This window comes from Mercenaria mercenaria, chromosome 4 (genome assembly GCF_021730395.1).
Source record: "Mercenaria mercenaria strain notata chromosome 4, MADL_Memer_1, whole genome shotgun sequence".
NCBI classification, from domain to species: domain Eukaryota; kingdom Metazoa; phylum Mollusca; class Bivalvia; order Venerida; family Veneridae; genus Mercenaria; species Mercenaria mercenaria.
Window position 1 is genome coordinate 50,574,886 of NC_069364.1, and position 23,968 is coordinate 50,598,853.

Genomic DNA, 23,968 nt, shown 5'->3' on the forward strand with positions numbered 1-23,968 from the left:
ATCGCTTTTGTTGGAATATATATCTGAACTGCAGAAATAAATTATCATACTTTCAAAGCCTTAAGAATGTTTTTTTAGATTCATGTATTGAATTATCAGTCTTATGTACCGGTAATTTCTTCACATGTATTGTGAAATCATAGTAAATGTTCGAAGGTTAAAGTTTAAAGAACTTTTTTTAAACCATTGAATTACAACAAAAGAAAACATAATTCAGAGCCAATATTTATCATAAAACACAGACGCAGTGATCATTTTGACACTTAATCATACTATAAAGAGGTCGACCGCCTCAATTGTCGAATTGTAAGATCTCTCTCACAGACGACCATGATTCGAAGCCCGAAACCGACTATATCTCTTATGAAAGAAAGTGGCCATTTCTTTTAAGAAGTTTTGAATATGGTGCCGGTTCTTCCCAGGAACAATGGTTCGATAAACTGATCACAATACAACTGGCGTTAAATTTCATAAAATGAAAAATAATTAAAGACAAATAAGTTGTAAGGTAAAATTATTTATGAATGCATGCAAAAACGTTGACACTATCAAGTTTCTCAGTACGTTGTTGCAAAAACAAATGACACAGAAAAAGAATTAAAGCCAACATGTATATTAGTCGATCTACAAAAAGATGAGAATCGGTTTCGAGCGTGTACATCGCAGGCTAGTACTTCATTCGAACGACTTGGGACATTTTACAGGCTCAATAAAATGATATTCTGTGGGCTGTATAGGCTATTCGATACAACAAAATGAGATGTTGGACAACAAAGCATACTGTACGGGAATGATTAAGGGTCATTGAAACACAGGACCAAAATATCCACCCTTTACGGTCTCCTGCAAACTACGAGATATCAGCTGTGAAAGATGTAAAGTAATCCACATTATAGTCAAAACAATTTCTAGAAGTAAAAAGGAGATGGACAAAATGTACAATGCTTAATATATGCCAATGTAAGGTCGTAATATACTAGTAATAATATTATTAGTCTCACCGGGAAAGACCAATTGCCGCAGTTATAAGGTCAATGACTTCTGTCGCCTCTTTCTGGAAATAAAGCCACGCAGAAGGCTTTTTCTGCAATTATATGCTTTTCCACATTCATGGCACACAAATGTCTGAAATGTAAATGCGCTTTAGTACAACATTGATAACAATATTTCATATTTTTTAAACCAAAAAGGACATTCCGAACAAAATGTCTTAAAATAAGATAACTGGAAATAACATATACATTTTATGACCAACGAAACCAGTACAATTTCCGATTTCTTTTGACAACTGTTACTGACGCTCATGCCAGATGCGCAAATGTATTTCATTCAGCCGAAAAAAGAATTCAAAGTTAACGCAACTGAAATAGAATTAAATATAAACTGTTGCTTTTTCAAAAACTTAACAGTATTTGTTACAAAGGTTACAAAGAATGATCTTGACATGACATTTTAGTCGACCTAGAAATGTAGTACATAAAGTGAAAGGTGCATTTTCAATAAAATCAGTCAAATTAAGTACTAAGTAGTTCACCTTAGGTAAAATTTCACAGTTTACACTCGGCGAAAAGCTTTCATATGTCATAATCATTTGAATTTTAACACATATAACGAAATTTTTCTTACAGTAAGCAGTATAAACATGGAGAAAACTTAAATGAAGTAGGTTAATGAAATACAAAAGACTTTCAATAACAGACTTTAAATCAAGCCCCCGTCTTAGCATCAAGAAAAACGGACCCCTGCTTAGCAATGTGATAAATCCGGTCTCGGAAGCTATTGAAGGCTCTTAATATGTAACTTCTTAAAGCGTATATGTTAAGACAATACTCGTACAAATATCCGTGTCGCAAAATAGTCTTTTGCGGCCTCTTAAACGGTTTATCTATTGAATTTGCGAAAATGTCCCCCGTCTTAACATCATCAAATTTGTTCACTTCAGTTGCGCGGTTGCACTTTTAGAGAAAACGAATGGACTTTGAGACAGAAAACATGCAGCCAAGTGTTGGATTTTCATATGAGACGGCACTGATCTATGTTTCCTTTTATTTGAACAGGTTGCTGAAAAGATATTTAAGAAAATGTTACCTTTATCGAGGAATCCGCCATGTTTTTGGCACCCCAGATTAGCGAAAAAGTCACGTGGTACATGCACCCTGCTAAAGAATTTATTAATTGTAAATGAACCAATGATAGTATATTTTCACAATTGAATAAAATGTAAGGCTATGGCAGATTTTACAAACCAATAATTATTGAAGTTGGGTGGTTTTGATAATGTTACTTTATTTGTTTGATAAAATCATAACACTTTGCCAACATTTTGATGCTTTTACACTGTGATGGCCATACTACCTGGAGTTCAGTCTTCAGAGACCATTTCAGAGGCAAGCCAGTCATTTTCTTTGCAGGAGAGTAATATAGTTTGCCATGCTTTAACTGCCACTAAGAAATGTAAATATCAGAAAGAAGGGACTCAGATTAAACTAGGGATGGGAACAAATGTTTGAATATTCGAAAATCAGTCAAATATTCGAATATGAATATCAATTTCGAATATTTGTAAAATAATATTTTTTTTTAACTTTATAGGTATCACTGACTTTGGGCAATATAAGCATGCTTATTCTGCAGAGTAAAACTGTTTGTTCTGTCGTGTTTGTTTATCGCATATCAAAAGATGTCCAATCAACAGGAAAATAGCAATGCATAATTGGCAGGGGCCGCTGTCATAGATTAACAGTTTGCAACAAGGCGTAAATGCAATGCATGTCAAAAATTGTCCAATTAACAAGAAAAATGCAATGCATAATTATCAGAGTTCATCATTACGGATTAACAGTTTGCAACAGGTATAAGTGTGACACCTTTTTATCTTTTGTTCATTTTTATATAACAAATTTAGAATTATTATTTGTTTTCGAAAACAATACCAAACTTGTAGATATTGGCGATCTTTTTACAATATTTTGTTCGACATTTCAGACCGTCTGTTGAATCGGTTTCATCCACAGCAATTCATTTATTTAAATCGGCTGTAAGTTGTTTATAATAAAATCAAGAAATAACATACGATTGATGCATACGATTATGTTGAATGAGGTTTAAGTCTGTTCTCATTTTTAGCTCATCTGATTTTTTAAAAAAAATAACGAGTTAGTGTCATCACCTGATTTGCGTCTGCGTCAGTGTTGCCTGGTTAAGTTTTATGTTTGGTCAGCTTTTCTCCTAAACTATCAAAGCTATTGCTTTGAAACTTGCAACACTTGTTCACCATCATAAGCTGACCCTGTACAGCAAGAAACATAACTCCATCCTGCTTTTTGCAAGATTTATGGCCCCTTTTGTACTTAGAAAATATCAGATTTATTGGTTAAGTTTTATGTTTAGGTCAACTTTTCTCCTACACTATCAAAGCTGTTGCTTTGAAACTTGCAACACTTGCTCACCATCATAAGCTGACCCTGTACATCAAGAAACATAACTCCATCCTGCTTTTTTTCAAGAATTATTGCCCCTTTTGGACTTAGAAAATCAGTTTTCTTGGTTAAGTTTTATATTTAGGTCAGCTTTTCTCCTAAACTATCAAAGCTATTGCTTTAAAACTTGCAACACTTGTTCACCATCATAAGCTGACCCTGTACAGCAAGAAACATAACTCCATCCTGCTTTTTGCAAGATTTATGGCCCCTTTTGGACTTAGGAAATATCAGATTTCTTGGTTAAGTTTTATGTTTAGGTCAACTTTTTCTCTTAAACTAAACTTGCAACACTTGTTCACCATCATAAGCTGACCCTGTACATCAAGAAACTTAACTCCATCCTGCTTTTTTCCAGATTTATGGCCCCTTTTGGACTTAGAAAATATCAGATTTCTTGGTTGAGTAATATGTTTGTCAGCTTTTCTCCTAAACTATCAAAGCTATTGCTTTAAAACTTGCAACACTTGTTCACCATCATAAGCTGACCAAGTACAGAAAGAAACATAACTCTGTCCTGCTTTTTGTAAGACTTATGGCCCCTTTTGGACTTAGAAAATATCGGATTTATTGGTTAAGTTTTGTTTAGGTCAGCCTTTCTCCTAAACTATTCAAGCTATTGCATTGAAACTTACAACAGTAATGTTGTTCACCATCATAAGCTGACTATGTACATCAAGAAACATAACTCCATACTGCTTTTTGCAAGAATTATGGCCCTTTTTGGACTTAGAAAATTATGGGTAGAACAATTTTTCTAGTATACAAAAAAAATAGTCAGATGAGCATCAGCACCCGCAAGGCGGTGCTCTTGTTTTAAGCTTTTTACATGCCAATTGAAGATTTTCAAATGGCGGCGGTAATACAACAGCGCATCACATGCTTTAATTGGACGACGTGCTGTTTTTAGATAGAGTTGCGACGGTATAGATTTTAATCAATCTGAATATTTGGGGTTTTTATGCCCCCACTTTTGGGGGGGGGGGGGGGCATATAGATTTGCCCTTGTCCGTCCGTCCGTCCTTCCGAGAATGTTGTGTCACGCGTAGCTCCAAAAGTATTTGACATAGAGTCACAAAACTTAACAAGAATGTTGGTCAGCATGTGTAGTTGTGCACCTGGGGTTTCGCGTCCGGATTCATTCAGTCGTGTAGGAGTTATGGCCCCTGACTTAGTTAAAAATTGGCATTTTAATGTTGTGTCGCGCCTAGCTCCAAAAGTATTTGACCTACTAGAGTCACAAAACTTTACAGGAATGTTGGTCAGCATGTGTAGTTGTGCACCTGGGGTTTTGAGTCCGTATTCATTCAGTTGTGTAGTAGTTTTGGCCCCTGACTTAGTAAAAATTGGTCATTTTAATGTTGTGTCGCACGTAGCTCCCAAAGTATTTGACCTAGAGTCACCAAAGTTTACAGGAATGTTGGTTAGCATGTACAGTTGTGCACCTGGGGTTTCACGTCCGGATTCATTCAGTCTTGTAGGAGTTATGGCCCTGGACTTAGTTAAAAATTGGTCATTTTAATGTTGTGTCGCGCATAGCTCCAAAAGTATTTGACCTAGAGTAACCAAAGTTTAAAGGAATGTTGGTCAGCATTTGCAGTTGTGCACCTGGGGTTTCGCGTCCGGATTCATTCAGTATTGTAGGAGTTATGGCCCCTGACCTAGGAAAAAATTTGTGTCCTTTGTCATGTAGTGGGGGCATCTGTGTCCTATGGACACATCTCTAGTTTTTGTATCATTTTGAAGCTAGGATACTGAATTAGTTAAATAAGATCATGATTATACTGTCAGAATCGTGAAATAAAACGCTTAAAGGGTCGGCAGGTTTAACTAGGTAGGTCGGGTTACAGGAAACAAACATTTTTAGGCCTTATTACGTACAATGATTCACGTTTTAAACACCGGCATATATTGTATATATGTTATATCTTTAAAACTATTTGCTATATTGTATATATGCCAATCACCTAATAAGAATTTAAAGCTTCCAAACAAGCGAATATTCGAACATTGATTTCGAACATTGATTTTAGTATTCGTTCCCATCCCTAGATTTAACTAAAGCCATGTTGTCTTTTACTCACAGAAAAAATCATTGGCAGCATATTGTGAGGTTATTACTTGATACTTTAATCCTGATGTTAGTTATACAATACAGTCAAACCTGTCTATAAAGACCACTCTTGGGAGAGCCAAAATGTGGTCTTTATCGGGAGGTGGCCTTTATTCACAGGTTGAAATACACTGTAAATGTTAAAATGGGAAACAAAACATGTGGTCTTTAGAGCCAGGTGGTCTCTGTTCAGAGGTGGTCTTTAACACATGTTTGACTGTATTTTACTAAGCAGTGGTTTGGTCACTTGTGTACTGAAGTTTGCAAGAACTATAAATGCAATACTAAATTTGATTAAATCTTTGTGAAGAGACTGAGCTTTAATTTTAGAATTTGTTTCAGTTTGCGTGAAAAATGAGACTGTATCTACTGTGTGCAAACTAGACACAAACAAAGATCAGTGTGCACCCTCAACCTCTACACCAACCCCTACACCAACCCAGCCGACAGATGTTTGTGAATCATACAACAGTAGTGAAATAGACTGTTGCAGCCATACTGACCAGAACTGCACTTACATCAAGTGTACAGATCCGAATGATAATGCACACACAGGTAACCATAGAAATGCTTTATTTATACTGCCACCAGAGTCCATTTTGGGGGGTTAACTAGGAAGCTTTTTGTCTGGCCTGTCAAGTCCCAAATATTTTCTTAATATATCTCTGCAACCCAACTGATATTATTATGTCTTCCAATATGTGGGGAGATGTATTGATTTTGTCTTCTCAGTCTATTCATCCATCCATCTGCCTATCCATCTTTTACAAAGTGGGATTTCAATCAAAAGAAAAAGCTTTGTGTGGGTGCTAAGTACCATGGCTAGTTTTGCAGTTTAGTTATTTTCAGGTTGGATTGCATTTTGATGAAGTTATAGCACCTTAAAGGTCAGTTTTGCTACTAGTAATCTATTTAGAGATTAAAGTCATTTCTTTTTTGATATATTTAAAATTTAGATCTGTCAAAAATTCTGTAAGGTGAGGTAATATATTTACAAAATTAAGATTGTCATTTCATAAAAATAAGAATAAGAAAATAAGAAACTGTAGGAAAATTTATAAGGAAACCTGTATTTTTGTATATATTCTAGTATAAATATTTCATCAAATGTTTGAAAGTCTAAATACATTTGTAAGCATTTTACTTAAAGGGAACTTACTTTTTACAGTTGTAGAAGGACAGTTTTCAATAATTTTTAGCTCACCTGAGCACGAAGTGCTCAAAGGTGAGCTTTTGTGATCATCCTGTTTCCGTCGTCAGTTGTCTGTCCGTCCGTCGTCAACAATTTGACAGTTAACACCATAGAGGTCACATTTTTGGCCCAATCTTAATGAAGCTTGGTCAGAATGTTATCCTCAGTAAAATCTTGGATGAGTTTGATATTGGGTCATCTGGGGTCAAAAACTAGGTCAACAGGTCAAATCAAAGGAAAAGCTTGTTAACACTCTAGAGATCACAATTTTGGCCCAATCTTAATGAAACTTGGTCAGAGTGTTATCCTCAATAAAGTCTTGGACGAGTTCGATATTGGGTCATCTGGGGTCAAAAACTAGATCACCAGGTCATTTAAAAAAAAAAAGCTAGTTTACACTGTAGAGGCCACATTTATGACCATATGTTAATGAAACTTGGTCAAAATGTTAATCTTGATGATCTGTAGGTCAAGTTTAAATCTGGGTCAGGTAGGTCAAATCAAAGGAAAAGCTTGTTAACACTCTAGAGGCCACATTTATGACTGTATCTTCATGAAACTTAGTCAGAATGTTAAAATTGATGATCTTTAGGTCAGGGTCAAATCTGGGTCATGTCGGGTCAAAAACTAGGTCACTGGGTTAAATCAAAGGAAAAGCTAGTTAACACTTTAGAGGCCACATTTATGACCATATCTTAATGAAACTTGGTCAGAATGTTAATCTTGATGATCTTGAGGTCAATAGGTCAGGTGAGCGATACAGGGCCTTCATGACCCTCTTGTTTGGATTAGGCAGCTCTTTTGTTGCTTTTTTGTCTGATAAACAACCAATATTGCTGGAAAGATATAGTACAAAGGCTAGTTTTGCATAAACAGTGAAACACCGCTAGCTCAAAGTCACAAGGGGACAAACAAAAATGCTCGAGTTATCCATGGTTTCGAACAACCCAAACATTGACCATCATAAGAAGAAAATTGAAGTTTATTTACCAATTTTCGTCGGGACCATTTGCAGAGGAAACGGTGATGCGTAATGATAACACACTTGTGACATTTTCAGAAAACATATGATAAACGTTATCTATGATGTAATAAGTAATAACATACTTGCTTTAATTGAAAACAAACAGTAATTGATCAATAGAACTTTTCTTCAACCTTTCATCAATAATTAATCTCATTATCAGATCAAATATACCGACAAACAAACATTTAAGATAGTTGGGGAATAGATCAACAATTCTCGCGGTGTGCAAAATTTTTAAATTAATGGATACATTCTGACTGCCAAAGGTGTGAAAAACTTTGACATCTCTGCTTGAGATAGCCAGAAGCAACAAAGTGTAAATTAATACACAGGGACCAGGTGTCATGCTTGAGGATCGAGTTATCGATGCTCGACCCAGCATTGGTAATTTAACACAGAAAATAGAAGGAAATCGGCTGGGACCACATGAATTGCACAAGCAAGCTCGGGTACTCGAGTCATCGATGCTCAAGCGAGCGATGTTTCACTGTATGTGTTGAATGATTATGGCTTAAAGTTTACAGCATACACCATATCATGCAGCATTGCCTCCCTTGAGGGATCATCATGGGAGAGATATGTGTATTACAGTCATTGTTATATACAAAAAAATTCTTGTATAGTTTTGGTCATTACCCTTTCTGTTTTCCCCAAAAATTATCTTGGTTAGATATTGCATATTAACATATCACTTTTCTTTTTAAATAAAGCGGTTCGGAGAAACAAGTACTTTTACCAAATGCAGTCAAGTTTTGAAACTTAAACAGGATTTAAAAATCGTAAGACAAGTTCACATAATAAGTCCCATGACTATAATATTATTTTCTTTTTTGCAACTTGTATAGATGGTGGGTAGTTTCTTTGAGACAGTTTCTGATACAATAACTGGAGAAAACATTGGCCTATAGCCTTCAGTCTTCATAAGACAATTGTATGTAGTCAGTAGATGACCCAAAATTACATACCTAGTTGCCTTGAACAGGCTATCATTGGGGACATTATATAAAAGTAACCCATTATATGTGCTGTAGCCTGTATTAACAAGTTACCAAAAAATAAGGTTGGTGTTTTCAGGCAGCTTAATAAATACACCCCAGCCAAAATTTGGTGGGGATGGGGAATCCTCTTCCTTTTGAATGCATTCACAATGTCCTCTTAACTTTGCAGTTACGTGTAGTTAGATATGAATTCAAACATAACATAACTGTCATCCATGACTGGTTTTGCTGCTTTGACTTGGCTGAAAACAATCACTCAAGTCCAGACCCTAACTGGCTTTTTATGCCCCCGACATCTACTGATACGGGAGGCATATAGTGATTGTCCTGTCTGTCCGTCCGTTTGTCCGTACGAGGTTAACCAAATGGGACCATTTCGTCTAGCATCGATACCCCTAACTAGAATGACTTGATACTAATGCAGATGTAACATGTGACCATTCCTCATCTTCAAACATCACCTGACCTCAGTTTGGCCTTGACCTTGACCTCATTTTGGACTTAGTTTGCTTTATATGGGCCATCTCTTGGTTAACCAAATGGGACGGTTTCTTCTAGCATCAGTACCGCTTACAAGAATGAATTGATACTAATACAGATGTAACCTGTGACCATTCCTCATCTTCAAACATCACCTGATCTCAGTTTGACCTTGACCTCATTTTGGACTTAGGTTGCTTTATATGGGCCATCTCTTGGGTAATCAAATTGGACCGTTTCGTCTAGCATCAATACCGCTTACAAGAATGAATTGATACTAATACAGATGTAACCTGTGACCATTCCTCATCTTCAAATATCACCTGACCTCAGTTTGACCTTGACCTCGTTTTGGACTTAGGTTGCTTTGTATCGACAAGGATGCCACCGGGGGCATTAAGCGTTTATTGAACGCAGCTCCTTGTTTAAAGCTGCTTTTTATGCCCCCCGCCAATGCAGGGGTGGCATATAGTGTTACCCCAGTCTGTGTGTGTGTGTTTTTGTGTTCAGGAAAGGGTAATGTTTGTGTCCGGGCCATAACATTGACATGCATGGTCAAATTTCAGAATAATTTCATTCAAATGATTAGCATGGATAGACAATGTGTCATACTAAAAAACCATTTCACTAGCTCAAAGGTCAAGGTCACAATCCTTGCTCAAACTTGGCCAATTTTCACTACCTAAGTTTTGGACTTAGGTTGCTTTGTATCAACAAGGATACCATGGGGGGCATCAAGCGTTTATTGAACCCAGCTTCTTGTTTTGTAAATAAATAGCAACAAGGGTCCTTCTTTTAGTTTGTGAGCAGTACTATGCCTATGACCTTTCTGATGTTGTGGGGGCATCTGTGTGGGTGACACATTTCTAGTGTATATGTAAAAGTATTTCTTTTATTTTCAGGATGTCATGTACAAAGCAGTGATACCAGTATGTCAAAATTCTGTAAAGATGAACCTAAGTTTTTGTGCAGTGGTGAGTATTTAAGACACCATTAAAATGTGCGCAAGTTAAGGACAGGATACCAGAAATTGCAGTTTGTTATTACTGACAGTGATATTTTTCTGACATTAGATATTTGTTTTTGACTCATAAAAATCTAACATTTGTGTGAAATATACATGAGGTGAGGTTCGTATTTTAACAGCAACAAATTTCAAGGGAGTACAGTATACATAGAAAGGTCTTTGCAGAATAACTTAAAGATAATACAATGTTCATTTTGGGGAGTTTCTGTATGCAATCTACCAGTCAGAAAATGTTAACTACCGGTATTACACAGCTGAACCTCTTGAAATCTGACGTGTTCCTTAGCAAAATTGACGTTGTTTCACCTCTAACTGAAGCTCACATGCCTAGTAAACACTTGCTCCATCAACATTTCATGGTCTGAAATAATTATTGCATAAATTAATGTAGGCGTTCGAAATCATATTTGTTTCAACAGTATTTCTGTTGTATAGCAGCAGGTAGATAACCTAGCCTGTGTTCCTGCATTCTTACCTGTTTCCCACAAGTAACTGCCAACTTTTCAGCATGAATCAGAGGTGGAGGACAAATGAGCAGCACCATGAGAAAACCAATATAGTGGCTTTGCAGCCAGCATGGATCCAGACCAGCCTGCGCATAGGTGCAGTCTGGTCAGGATCCATGCTATTCGCTTTCAAAGCTTATTGCAATTAGAGAAATGGTTAGGGAACACTCCGCGCAGGCTGGTCTGGATCCATGCTGGTCGCAAAAGCACAATGTTGGTTTTCTCATGGCGCGGTTCATTTCAGATTGTAAAACATACACCTTACATGGAGATTTAGCTCTTCGTAAATCTGTGCTTTTCGTATTTAGCTAAGTGGGCAGACTTCTTTATCATTTTTAAACAAGATGATATAATTATTGATAACTTTGCAGTTAAATTTTGTAACTATGTAGGATATTATTGAATGAACAAAAGAATGAATTTACTTTTACTTTGGAGTATTTTTTAATTTTTAAGCACCGACCCCTAACCCAGATGTAACAACACAGCCAGCAACAAATGGATCATCAACTCCGACCCCTGATGCAGATGCAAACAGTGGCGAAGCAGAGCATTCACAACATTTCGACGGAGCTTCGTTTATTGGTGGCATCGTGCTTTGTTTAGGCCTTGTTGCCATCGCTTTCTTTGGAGTCAAGTTTTACAGGGCAAGGGCGGAGAGAAATTATCATACACTCTAGACTGATGGCTTACAAACACTGCTGCAAAATTTAAATTTCATCAAACTTTTGTTAAATTATTGTTTTTCTGTAATATCATTTTCAAAATCTGAAGCAGTAAGCAATTGAGGGCTTTCATTTATCTATAACTTGATAATTGTGGTAACTGATGAAAATTTTACTGATTTCATATTTTCTCTTGGTAATAAGGTATAAATAAGTAAAAGATTAGCATTTTAGGCTTTTTCTTCTGCTAAATTTGCATTGGTTAATGGTCCGATTCCATTTAGTTGTAATTCAGATAATTTCAGGGTTATTATGTACTATTCATGTATTCAATATGCCATAACTAGTTTTGTTGCAAAAAGAAAAAGAGTTATTTTTGTCTTTCTAAAAAAATTGTGCCTTCAGAAAGTGTATAAAAAACAAAAGTTGTTATACAATTACAGTTAAAATCTCTTCTCGCAAACACTGAATAAGGGGCTGATTTAGATGGTATTTTTGTAATAATATTCCTCACCATATTTGATAATGCTGTACTTCTCACTTTATGGAAGGTACTGCATAAGTTGATATATTTTTTCAGGAAAAGTGAAAAAGGTTCCAGTTTCAGGCAGTTGCTTTTAACGTGTTACGAGAAACAGAGCATAATATGAGCCGTGCCATGGGAAAACCAACATAGTGGGTGTGCGACCAGCATGGATCCAGACCAGCCTGCGCATCCGCGCAGTCTGGTCAGGCTCCATGCTGTTCGCTTTTAAAGCCTATTGGAATTGGAGAAACTGTTAGCGAACAGCATGGATTCTGACCAGACTGCGCGGATGCGCAGGCTGGTCTGGATCCATGCTGGTCGCATACCCACTATGTTGGTTTTCCCGTGGCACGGCTCATATGTAAATATAAAAGCAGTTATTATATATCTTACTATAAATAGGAACTAATCTTGACTGGACAGACACTTGCAACATGTGCCAGTGGTAAGAACTGTGCACTGTAACAGGTTATTGACATTCTGAATGTCATGCCAGTAACCCGATGCCTCGATGTTTATGTTCAGGTATATAACAACATAATAAATGTCAGTGGCACACATTAATGTGGATACACCTTTAGTCCAGTATGTGTTAAATAATGTTAGCATCCTTTGTAAGACATGCCTTTGCCATTTAATAATAATGTTTTATAAAGTACCTGTAATAATATTTTCCTATGCTTTTCTATCCAAGTTCATATTTATAAACTCATTTTGTATGACCAAAGGCAACTTTATTCCAAAGAAATGTGATGAAGTATGTTGCAGCATTATTTTCAATCACCATTTCTATCAATTATAGATGAAATTACAAAAATGCATCTACAAGATTGTTGTAGACATTTTATTGTCTGCTTGTAAGAGTTAGTGCCATTGAGTTTTTGCTTCAGTCATAAATCATTTTAGCAGTGTCATGAGAAACCCGACATAGTGCGTTTGCGACCAGCATGGATCCAGACCAGCCTGCGCATCCGCACAGTCTGGTCAGGATCCATGCTGTTCGCTTTCAAAGCCTATTGCAATTAGAGATTCTGTTAGCGAACAGCATAGATCCTGACCAGACTGCATGGATGAGCAAGCTGGTCTGGATCCATGCTGGTCGCAAATGCACTTTGTTGGTTTTCTCATGGCGCGGCTCATATAAATTGACAGAAAAAAAAAGATGAAAAACAAAAAATAAAGGATGTAGGGGAGAAAGTAGAAACATTTCAGGTGGAAATAGAAGATAATATGTAATATAGTCGAGCATATGTGTTTATGTAAAAAATCAAGGTGATTTCAAATGTATGTTGAGGTCCCACTACGCATTTAACAATTTTTGTCATTTGTGTACATCATTTTTACTTGTCAGACCAAAAATAAGGTTTTCTTAATGTAATAATAAATGTCATTGCATTTGCTTAATAATAGTTATCATATTAATTATGTCATCATGTACTTGGTTGTTCATGTGAGGTTATATAACATTTGTGTTGAAATAGAATCAGTGCTACTTACTTGTAAATAATTACGGTAATTATTTAATGTAATTTACCTCGACCATTCTAACATACAGTGATTGCCCGATTTAAAAACAAGCTTTTTGTGACTTTTTCCCCCATCTTTTGTTGGGAAATGGATGAGAATTATATTGCAATAGTTTTAAGACTGAACATGTTGCAACTTAACCTTTAGCATGCTAGATAAATTGTCGTCTGCTGGAAATGTCGTCTGCTAAAATCGTAAAGTTCATTCAATTTGCTCCAAAATTGGAAGAAATATTGTCATAGTAGCAAACAGCTTGGAACCTGATCAGACGCCGATTTAATCGGCGTCTGATCTGGTTCCAAGCTGTTTGCAAAGGCTGTTAAATTCGCCTGCAGCAGGCTAAGGGTTAATATTGTATGTAGTGTTTCATGTTAACAGTTTGGTTGTGATTTAGAATAAATTTATCATTATATGCACTATACAGAACTGTTAATCAGAAGAACGAGATTATACACTTAAACCTGCCTTAATGGTCATATCTATTAAACAACCACTTGCCATAAGCAGCCAGGCAGCTAACTTCCCACATTGATTTTTTGTAACAAATTCGCCTTGTTTTAAGCAATCTGCTGCCTTAACCCTTAGCCTGCTGGTAGCAAGTGATTATGCCTTTGCAACCAGTGCAGACCAAGATCAGCCTGCACATCCATGCAGTCTGATTATGGTCTGCACTGTTCGCTATTCAGTCAGTAATTTTTCAAAGAATACCCCTTTGAATAATAAATGGTATTGTCCAAATTGAATGATGGACCAGTCCATTTTAGAAATTTAGCAGGCTAAAGGGTAAGCTGTCCAATTGTGTGGCTGCCTTGGCTGGCTGCGTAATACAGGTTTGAATAATAAATGGTATTGTCCAAATTGAATGATGGACCAGTCCATTTTAGAAATTTAGCAGGCTAAAGGGTAAGCTGTCCAATTGTGTGGCTGCCTTGGCTGGCTGCGTAATACAGGTTTGACTGTAGTTCTAAAATTCAAATCAGAATCATTCTTAAATCCTCTAGACAGGCTTTCAAGTGGCCCTAAAATACCTAAAAAAAGTCCTAATTATTGTAGGCCTCCCTAAAATTCCTAAAAAAAAAACACTAGGAAAGGGCCAAATTCCTAAAAAAAAAGCCTGTATTTTTCAAATTATCCCTTATTCTTTGAAATTTCTGTCTGAACTTAAAACATTTTTGCACAAAGTCATGCATATAATGAACCTGTTAACTTATTGAAGTTAATATTCTTTAAGATTCATTTACAGAGGATGCTTTGAACTATCAGGAGCCCTTTTAGGCAAAAATAGCCCTAATTTTTTGCCACATAGTGCTTGAAAGCCTGCCTGTATTCTTCTCAAGCTGTCAGCCAATGTACAATTCAGAGATACTGTAATCAGAATATACATGTATTTAAATTTTGCAATAGAAGTATGGACTTCTAGATAGGTTGATAATAAACCAACATAAGTTCATGCATTGGTTTAAGAACTTGCCTTGAAATTAGCCAGTTGAGTTTTTTACATATTATTTGGCTGAATTGGCTAAAACAGTTATTACTTGGTCGTTGAACTGATACCAGTTTCTATATTTAAATTATATTTATTTGGTTTACATTAATTGTGTAAATGTGTTAGTCCTGCATTATATTGTCATTTGCATAAACATTTTATTATTAATTACTAGAATTATAAAGAAAATATCTGCCAATTTTCTGAAACAGATAGAAAAGATTTGCCTCGTTTCTAACATAAATATCATATAGAAAAGATCTGCCCTGTTTCAAACATAAATATATAGAAAAGATCTGCCTCATTTCTAAGACAGATATAGAGAGAAGATCTACCTGGTTTCTAACATAATTATCTTTTAGCTTCTAACACAAATATGTAGAAGACGTCTGGCTGGTGACTAAAACGAATACAGGTTTCGTTTTTGTTAAAATGGCTCCTTATATTTTTTGAGATATTTAAAACAGATAGTAAATAAAATAACAAAATCACAGTTATTTTGGAATTTCATTTTTACTTGTACCTATTTAAACATAGAAACAGAATATTATGGAAAATAATTGATGTAAATATTGTCGTTACATTGTTAATATTTTTGTGTTGTGGTTGTAAAAAGCCTTAATATGTTATTTCTTGCAGCTTTTTCTAGTCTATATAGTTAATATAATAGTTACCTGCTCACTGTCTTTAATTGCTTTATATAATTGATCCACACTTGCTTTTTATACAGGAATACTAGCTTGAGGAAATTGTTTACTAACATAAGGAAATTGTTTTCTTTTTTTTTTCCCCCTTTTCACTCATTGTCAAAAACAGGTCAAATTCACTATTTTGTTAACTTCTGATCACATAGTGTTTAGCCAGTCTTGTTTTAATCTATGATTGTAGGAACGTTTCTAGGTAATAATAGAATCTCAGTGTCTTGTACTTACTCAAGTACTAGATGAACACTTATTTTTTTTTTTTTTTTTTTTTACTAAAACAAGCTGTTGTATATTTTGCCTTTTGTGAGAGAAATACAAGAAGTATTATTGAAAGACATATATTTTGATATGCAGAAATTTACTACAAATTGAGGTGCAGATAGCAAAATTATTGCTCATTGTAAACAGTATATTAAATGTTACGATGTTATTTCTTGCAGTTTTATTCATACTTGTACGAATGTTGAGGTTTGCATTGTGAAAAATGTGTGTTAGTCAGAGTCGTAGTTTTAAAAAATGTAGCAATCTTCATAATATAGCTAAACTGCGGTTTTGAGAAAAGAAATCTTTTTTTTTGTTACAAATTAATAATAACAAACTTATTGTGTTCAGAAAAAATACTTCAGGTTAATGAGAAATGAGTAATAACAATGATAGATATTGTATCTTTATTTGCATTTGAGGAAGTTTACTAAGAGACTAGAGGTTAAGAAATTCTGTAGTTATATAGATATTAAACAAATGGTATTTTTTCTCACTCACTTAACACATAGATTTGGCTCTGTGGAATATGGGAAGTTGGTATTGTGATTTTTTTCAGGTGTACCAAATTCCTGGCCATGATAATGGAGTGCTGGATTTTTTTAGTTTACAGAAGTGCTTTCCGTGATTATATGATCACATTCCTTGTTGCTTGACATGTTTAATGTCTGTGTATATTGATAATTGTTCTCTGTGTGTTTCATTTTGTTGCATTGTTGTTATTCTGTACTTACTACATTCTGCTGAGGTCGTGGGTTCAGAAAGTGCTTTTGTGTGGCTCTTATTAATACATATTTTCAATGTGCAATGTAGAAGACATATTTTGTCCCTAAGTATCAAGGCATTAGGCTTGCAGAAAAATGTTAAGTGAGGACCAAGCTCTGCTTAGATTTTGTGATTGCTGTGTTTTATGCTGATAGATTGAATAGTGATCTCCAATGACATAAATCCAAGTGTTAAGATTTTAAAAAATGATGTTTATGTAAATCTATTTTATTTTTTTTCTCTGTATCGTCACCTTAGTGCAAAAAGTGAATAAGTGCTTCTTTAAGTCAATGAAGTTATCCACTTCTTGCACTGAGGTGACAGTATACAGTCTTATACTCTTCCACTTTTCAAAAGTGCAGATTTGCAAATTTTATCAAATCATGAAGTAAAATAGATGCAAATATTTGCATGTCTACTGTATTTTGGCCTAATTGTAGATAACGTTCAAGGAAACAGATTATTCTTTGTGTATTCAAACTTAATCAGATATGATTGTCATGAAAACTATTCTCCACAGCTTGTATTTAATGTACCATATGGCAGATTGATTTCCTTTAAAAAAAACTGCATTAATGCAGAAGGAAATAAACAGCCAGTTCACTACTGGTATGTAATAGGAAAAGCAGGCAATCCCTTTTTCTCAGTATGAAAGGGTGTACAGAATACATATGTAATTCTAAACAGATTTGATATATCATGCATTTCTCTCCACACTTAAGTTATGTTTGTTTTAACTTTATATCTCAAATGAACACTGAATGCACAGTTTTACCTGAAAATGTTTGAAGAATTTTTTGTCTGCAAATTAGAATGATATTATTAAAATGATATTTTAAGTCAATGTTATTTTTTTTTGCAACAGTAATTATTCACAGATTCAAAGAAATTAGTTTGTATACCATACCATAGAATCTCTGTTTGATGGCTTTGTATTGGTAAGTTACATTTACTGATTTACCATTTGTTAGTGTTTAAACATTTTGAGGAGCATTTGTTTCTGATTGTATTTATAAAATTGAGGCATAAAAAATTATTCAAAAGTTTATCATAGTGAGAACTATTAACCTTTAGCCTGCTGGCGGCAAGTGGTTTTGCCTTTGCAGACCAGTGCAGCCTGCACGGATCTGATTATTCAGTCTGTAAATTTTCAGTGAACATCCTTTTGAATAATAAATGGTACTGCCCAAATTGAATGATGAGACTAGTTCATTTTAGAAATGTAGCAGGGTTAAGGTTAATGTAGTGGATCTGTAATGACATATGGCAGTTCCCTTGCAATTACATGTTATTGTTATATAATTCGGTAGTCCTCAGAGGTAAATATAGGTCAGCGCTTACATGGCATGCCATAAAAGCCAGAGAACGCTGAAATAGCCTACAGAGAATTAATTTTACCATTTTACCATTGTCTTTAAGGGTCCACTGCATTAACCCTTACCGTGCTAAATTTCTGTAATGATCCTGTCCATCTTTTAGTTTGGACAGTACCATTAACTGTTTAAAGGGGTGCTTACCAAAAGATACTGACTGAATGGCGAACAGTGCAGATCATGATCAGACAGCACAAATGTACAGGCTGATCATGATCTACACTGGTCGCAAAGGCAGAATCAATCGTGTCCAGCATGATAAGGGTTAATATAATCTGTGTAGAAGTTGTCTGGCATTGTGTGTATTTGTGTTTATGTATAAAAATAGAAATACAGCAGTCTGGTAGGATCTAGGTCCATCTGTTGAAGCAGCATATATACAGATTTAAGTCATTATGTTTGAAATTTTCTCAAACAGATAAATATATAAAACTCCTAATCATAAACAAACATTCTTCATTGCACACTGTAGAGAACATCTAAAAATGTTAGTGTTTCACACCACAAGGATAGAGTACAATTTTCTGCACACTTCTAGAGAGCATAAATAGATACTCTAATGAAATGATTTACACATTTTAGATACCAACTGTTTAAAAAGTCAGATTTATTTTTACAGAGGTTTGTAGATGTGCTGCTTTATAGGATTGAATTTAATGGCAGTGTAATGGGATCTGCTTTAATATTGTCGTATAGTTAAAGGTGCAAAATTTATTCTAGAAAATTCAACTTTTTTTGTTAACATTCTTTTTATGATGTTTTTCATTTATTTCATTGTGTATCAGAATCTCTTGTTATAACACCTAGCAACACCATACTTCATACTCAGTTATCAGAACATTAGGATAAAAGATGGAGTTCCAATATATAGATATAAACAGTTTAGTTTTAATATTGTTTGACTTTGGCATGATACTTACTTACTGACAGTACCTTCACTGACTGATTTGTTTAAACTGTCCTGTTAGTACACTCTAGTATTCTACAGTCAAGACATGATTACCCATTCATGTTGTAACACTGTGACATGGTACTGTCCACACTGTCAGATGTTTACACAATCCTGTTAGTACACTCTAGCATTTTAAAGTCAAGATTTGACATGATTACCCAGTCATGTTATAGCACTGTGACATGATACTGTCCACATTCTGTCAGATATGTTTACACAATCCTGTTAGTACACTCCTTTTACAGTCAAGACTTTGACATGATTTCCCAGTCATGTTATAGCACTGTTACATTCTACAGTCTACACAGTCAGATATGTTTACATAATCCTGTTAGTACTCTTTGACATTCTACAGTCGGCATTTAGACATGGTTACCCAGTCATGTTATTGCACTGTGGAGTTACACAATCTGCACCAAAACATTATGGTTATTACACTCTTTGACAATATTTGAAGTATAAGTGCTTAAAATGTAGTATCTTTCTTAAAATTATAATTCTAACATGATCCGATTCATTTTCCTATTAAACAAAGAAGGCAGAAAACAGTGAATTATTATACAACAAATCACTGTTCTGACGTCACAACGGCATAGCAGCGTGCTGGAAAAGGAACCGATTGAAAACGGGCAAATATTTGATTAATGTCATCAAGGATGTACTTAAAATCCTTGGTAACGTGTTAGAATCGAAATAATATATCTCATTTAGTGATTTGCTCTTGAATAAATCATTGTTTGTCGTTCAGATGCGTATTATTATATCACTTGGGCTGCGCCCTCGTGATATAATTCCTTCGCATCTGAACTCCAAACAATGATTTATTCAACGACAAATCACTGGATGAGATATATTATTTCTTAAACAAATCTATGAGATAAAGGCTGTAAGAGTTATTTGCATACTAAAAGAATTGGGTCATTTTTTTACATTTTTGTGTGAATTCCAGCAAACAAAATAAAGAACAAAACAGAAACTGGCCATACTTTCTTTAAATTTCATGTCACTGTGAACGATGTATCAAACACCAGGGTGCTCAGTATGAAGAGAGAAAAGAAATAATCTTCATTGGTAAACTAAACCAAATTTGGTTGTCTCAAGATTTTGGGAAATTTCACTTCCATGTTCTTATAATAATTTCAGGTCTGTTTTGTCTCATAGATCTTTTTGATTAAAATAAGTCAGAAAAATGTTCAAAAGACTGCTTGTGTTCTTATTAGTGTCATGGAATAAGAATTTTATAGTGTAATAATATCATTTATAGCTGCATTTTTATTGTTCCTTTGTTGTCCATGGTTACAGTTTCATTAAAATAGTGATTGACAGTTGTTAGTAGTATTTGTTGTAGGTATTTAAAAAAAAGTAATAAAAAGATAAAAGTATTACAGATTTTGACCATATAAGTTTGTTTAAAGTGTGGAGAAGTTGTATTTGTCAGTGTAGTTGTTTGGTCTGTAGATACATGAAAAAATGACTTATGGTGTTGTAGTTATATATATATATATATATATATATTTGGAAAACAATGTAAATAGATATTAAAATTGATAACAAATACTCTGGTTCTTGTGATTTACACCATATAATGAACTAAATTGGTTTATGAAGGGAGTCATAACACATATGTACTGATCCTGTGCATAGGTACAGCTGTTCCTGTTGGTCAGTAGCTATACATAGCTAATGTTGTCTATATATGGAACACCGGCTTTAAATAAAATTTGTATCTTGTTTATGATGATTTTCCAGTTCTGATGGTGGAGGATGATCCCAGGTGCCCCTCCATGCATTATTTCATCAAGAGTGGGCACCTGGATAGAACCAACGACCTTACGTAAGCCAGCTGGATGGCTTTCTCACATGAAGAATTCAACGCCTTGAGTGAGGCTTGAACCCATTTCGATGAGGGGCAAGTGGTTTGAAATCGGCATTTTCCTCGGACAAGAAAGGAAATGACAAAGTCACAAGTAGTTATGTCAGTTTAAATCATTTGAAGTTGACAAATGGATTAGTTGTCATTTTGAGGATTTTGTGAGTTGGTGTAAAACTGGGACTCAGGGAACTGTTCAAGCAAGCTGTTAAACTCTGGAGAGCAATGTACCGGTAGGCCCGCTTGTTTAAGTTTTGCGAGCCATTTTTTGCGTTTTCTTATACAAGATAATATCAAAATTCTGAAATGATAATTGAATCCAAACAAAACGGATATATAGTGACTTTTAACTGCTTGAACCCATCTTGAGATAATGAGTTTAAATAGCTAAAAATTTCAACAAGCTGGTCTTTACTGCAAGAATGCAAAACCAGTGATAAACAAGTGTTTGTATGTGGCAAATCAAACAAGGAAAAGAATGATGAAAATAAATAGATAAAACAAAGCGAAGTAGATTGCAAACTTAAGATACAAAGAAATGTTGCACAATAATGATATAGCATCACAATGAAGTGACATATAGAAACAATGTACAGCAAAACCAAATTGCTGTAGGTTGTAGCAATTTATTATTTAATCAAAAACCTGAACAAAAAAAACCCCACAATTATACTAGTCTGAAGAGCAATAATGCTAAACTGTCTCCATGTCACATTTAATGTGTTGTTATAACTTAAAACCCAACAAACACTGAAAAGAATACCAAACGTCCTGCAAATCAACCCCAATTTGGGCACATCTTGACCCACCCCTGGCAGTGTATCATTGACCTTATTGAAGTAATTCTCACGCTGTTTATATTACACGGAAGACCGATTACGAATTTTCTATTTTCGCACATGGTTTTGCTACATATTCAACCTGATTCGCTTGAGTTGTAATGGATCAGACACCTGCAGTAATGGATAAACATTTGGAGGTTGTACAGTGTCACAAAGGTTTGTTACTTTCATTCACTTCTTTTGCAAATTTTTAGAAAAAATGACCAGTTTCAAACAAAAGCTCCCCACCCATCCATAAATATGTATTGTCTTTGTTGTTTCTAATTAAACTATTGTTAAACAAGGTAGAAAACCGATTCACACACGTGTTCTCTTTCAAGTCATTCATTATAACAAAGTCTATGAAGAATTACTTTATAAGAATTGTGTTTAATATATAAAATAAAGGAAGTGGCTAGTCAGGTAACCAGACCACTACACTCGACAGTCCTAAGATCCAGTAGTCGGCATTATCAGGTTATCAAGTAATAGTCCTTTCTACGGAATGAAGTGTTATACCCACCTCAGTCCCCAACTTAAACTCTTATAAGGTATTTGATTATAATATTCAGAAGGGTTATTAAATCAACGTATTTTTTAACTCATTATTTTTGTTCATTCCGTATATAGAGGGTACTATTACTGGATATTGCCCATTAGTCAGGGTTTCCTCTGGGTCAATTTCACTTTGCGCCAACAAATTCGCCAATCAGGAAAAGTTTGCGCCAGTGGCTCTCAAGTTGGAGCCAATAGTCTGTGATGGGTGACATACCATTTTCTTTTTTTAATCTCTTTTTCATTTGATTCTTTACAGTAACCATTCAATTTCCTCTTGAACCAGTCTATCCTAATATCACATTGAATCAAAAATAGTTTTTAATCTTCTCAACCATTTTCAAGTACATTTTCTAAACAAAAGTAATTGCTTAATCTATAAAATTATCCCTTTATTTAGTTTGCCATTTTTAATTATCTCCCTTTAAGGGTCATTTTCAATAAATAGATGTTTTTAAAACATGAATATTTATCCTAATATCACATTGAATCAAAAATAGTTTTTAATCTTCTCAACCATTTTCAAGAACATTTTCTAAACAAAAGTAATGGCTCAATCTATAAAATTATCCCTTTATATAGTTTGCCATCTTTAATTATCTCCCTTAAATGGTCATTTTCACTAAACAGATGTTTTTAAAACATGAATATTTATCTCTTTATTCTTTTAACTTTTTATTTCAAAATTTATTTAGGTCATTTATCAAAAACTGTATTGTTTTATATTATTTTATAACTTTTGAAAAGCTTTTTAAAATACTTAAGTTTCATTATATATATATAACTAAATTTCTATTTCCTTTCATACATACTAATGTATAGCGAAAATACCACCTACAGGTATTATTAGCACTTTGTTTCGAAGCTCTGGGGTTGAGCTTTTTAAAATTATTCCCTGTGTATCAATGCTTTCCGTTGGGCACGTAAAAGAACCAAAAGAACTGCTTTAGTTCATTTGTATCTCAAAAATTCTTCGATTGAAATTATACGACCGCGACTGAAATTTACGAACGCAACGCGTAGATTTATTTAACAACGCTTGTGCAAAATTTATCTAGTAACGATATCGGAGAATATGTGTATCTTTTGATCGCGCTTTGACGTGTCATTATTTCCGGCATTTTCTCGGTCTCTCAATGACTTTGGCGAATCGGATTGTCATTAAATAACCTGTAATTTGTGTCGCGTTTTTTGCATCATAATAAAGATGGTGCATAGACGAAGCACGCAGCTAATATTTCGTTTCATTTGCTCTCGTGTAAGTAGGCGGTGTTAAATTTGGCGAATCAGATTGACCGATAATCGTTCTTGCGTGGAGGAACGCTCTAGTGACTCGGGGAAGTTTTAAATTATGCCCCATGGTGTAAATCGATATTGACACGTTGTGTATTGTCTTTGTGTAGTGTTAAATATCGGATAATCTGTTATTGCGTCCTTGAGAAAGATCAGAAGATCAGATCGACGATTATCTTATAGGTGCCAATGAAATTCGCCAGTTGAAGATTTTCAGCGCCAGAATTTACATTTTGTCGCATTTGGCGCCATTGGCGACCGACAGCGGGAACCCTGCATTAGTCAATATGTTACATACAGGGCTCTCGCGAGTTGGCGACTTGAGTGAAATAGGCGCTTTGGAACTTA

The 23,968-nt window shown here is 34.8% G+C and overlaps 2 protein-coding genes across 3 annotated transcripts in view; both read left to right on the forward strand.

The window, feature by feature from the left end:
* Window positions 1-20,636, forward strand: part of LOC123551649 (sialomucin core protein 24-like) — a 39,357-nt gene extending 18,721 nt beyond the window's left edge. The window contains exons 5-8 of one of the 2 annotated variants that reach the window (XR_008370597.1): window positions 5,935-6,147; window positions 10,192-10,263; window positions 11,279-13,781; window positions 13,844-20,636. Coding sequence is in view for 1 of the 2 variants with exons in the window: in XM_045340731.2 (XP_045196666.2) it covers window positions 5,935-6,147; window positions 10,192-10,263; window positions 11,279-11,502 (509 nt within the window). In the remaining variant the exon portion in view is untranslated. Of the gene's footprint in view, window positions 1-5,934; window positions 6,148-10,191; window positions 10,264-11,278 lie in introns of both variants that reach the window. The other variant, XM_045340731.2, reaches the window with a different exon arrangement.
* A 1,154-nt stretch (window positions 20,637-21,790) lies between these two features.
* LOC123551651 (methylosome protein 50-like) overlaps window positions 21,791-23,968 on the forward strand; it is a 32,427-nt gene continuing 30,249 nt past the window's right edge. The window contains exon 1 of the mRNA XM_045340732.2: window positions 21,791-21,949. Coding sequence (XP_045196667.2) covers window positions 21,892-21,949 — 58 coding nt within the window. The 5' untranslated portion in view covers window positions 21,791-21,891. The remainder of the gene's footprint in view (window positions 21,950-23,968) is intronic.